Raw genomic sequence first — 1,682 nt, forward strand, 5'->3', positions numbered from 1 at the left:
ATATATATATATATATATATATATATATATATATACCTTGCTACGTGTACTGCGTTAGGCTAACCGAGACTTGTCATTTGCACTTATATATTGTTGCACTTTTGTTACTTTTGACTGCTTTCATTGTCCTCATTTGTAAGTCGCTTTGGATAAAAGCGTCTGCTAAATGACTAAATAAATAAATGTACTTGTAAAATTCATTGTTTCACCAAAAAGGTCAAACATTTTATACTGCCTGGCAGCCTGAATATTTCCCTCCTCTTGTTTTGATTTGATCATTTACTTCTATCTTTTTTTTTTTTTTTAAGAAATTATTACTTTTATTATCAAGGATGCATTAAATTATTAAATGTTTAAAGTGACAGTAAAACCATTTATAAAGTTACAGAAGACTTCTTTTTTTTTATGTGTTATTATTTCAAACTTCCTGTTCATCCAGAAACCTTAAAAATGTATCACATTTTCCACAAAAAAATTCATCAGCACAAATGTTTTCAACATTGGCAACAAGAAATGTTATTTTTGAATGGTAGTGAATAGACAAAATACTTTGTTCAAGATAAGGTATAATAATAATATGTACAGAAGTGATATGCACAGAAAACTGATCTTTTATCATTGATTATTAGTTCCCTCCCCTTTTTTTCAAATCAATAATATACCTGGCCCTGTGGAGCCAAAATTATGTGCTTTGAAATGTGCTTTTTGTAATAATAGTACAGTTGTAATCAGTTGCTTTGTTGGCAAGATTTTTGCTGTATTTGTTTCATTACTTCCTTTGTAGTTTGTGAAATAATAATAAAAGAGACCTTGATGAATGAGAATGCAAAAGTCAATATTTAACATGCAACAGACATCATCACTAGATAGATGCTTGCAAGCCCTGAATTGTAACAAACGGAGCTTAATGTTGGTGTTTTGTGCTGCAGACCTCCGGAGGATGACAGCAGGTTTTGTGGGCATGGCTGTCTCTATCATCCTTTTTGGCTGGGTCATCGGAGTTCTTGGATGCTGTCAACAACATGATCTCATGCAGTATGTAGCTGGACTACTCTTCCTCATGGGCGGTAAGAGACAGAGTGTGCGTTTGTGAGCGTGTGTGAGAGAAACAAACAGAATAGAAGTCGACTACTCAATTTTGTCGCCATCTAGTGGCTGTTTTTTTAATACAAGAAGGTGCTTTGAAAATAGATCAAAAGCTTTGCATCCTATATTTGTGATCTAAAAGAAAGGGTGTTTCATAAATGTTTGATGATACATCTCGAGTAATTTCCCCTCTGACAGGAACCTGCTGTATTATCTCCCTTTGTACGTGTGTGGCGGGCATTAACTTTGAGTTGTCGCGTTATCCACGTTACCTGTACGGCCTTCCAGAGGACATCAGTCATGGGTATGGCTGGTCCATGTTCTGTGCCTGGGGCGGACTGGGTCTCACCCTGCTGGCCGGGTTCTTATGCACGCTGGCCCCTTCTTTAAGCAGCCCCTTGGCCCGCACCACAGTCCACAAATCCAGGCATGAAAATGGAACTGTGTGATAAGAGACTTCTGGAGCAACATTGCAGCAACTTTTCACAACATGTATACAGCATCTACGTAAGGACAAAGCATCTGGCCTCTTCATCATCATGCAGTATCCTGACTGGATCATTCCTCCAGTGGCTTTTGGGCTCTTGTTGATCAAC

At 37.4% G+C, this 1,682-nt stretch overlaps 1 protein-coding gene and 1 long non-coding RNA gene across 2 annotated transcripts in view; one reads left to right on the forward strand and one right to left on the reverse strand.

Annotated features, from left to right (window-relative positions):
• Positions 1–1,674, forward strand: part of LOC107700464 (transmembrane protein 178B-like) — a 10,171-nt gene extending 8,497 nt beyond the window's left edge. Inside the window, exons 3-4 of the mRNA XM_016502120.1 lie at positions 930–1,067; positions 1,285–1,674. Of these exons, the coding sequence (XP_016357606.1) occupies positions 930–1,067; positions 1,285–1,535 (389 nt within the window). The 3' untranslated portion in view covers positions 1,536–1,674. The remainder of the gene's footprint in view (positions 1–929; positions 1,068–1,284) is intronic.
• The window catches only part of LOC107700466 (uncharacterized), a 22,698-nt gene that overhangs the window by 18,234 nt on the left and 2,782 nt on the right, over positions 1–1,682 (reverse strand). The window lies entirely within an intron of this gene.

This window comes from Sinocyclocheilus anshuiensis, unplaced genomic scaffold (genome assembly GCF_001515605.1).
Source record: "Sinocyclocheilus anshuiensis isolate Anshui unplaced genomic scaffold, SAMN03320099.WGS_v1.1 scaffold154, whole genome shotgun sequence".
NCBI classification, from domain to species: domain Eukaryota; kingdom Metazoa; phylum Chordata; class Actinopteri; order Cypriniformes; family Cyprinidae; genus Sinocyclocheilus; species Sinocyclocheilus anshuiensis.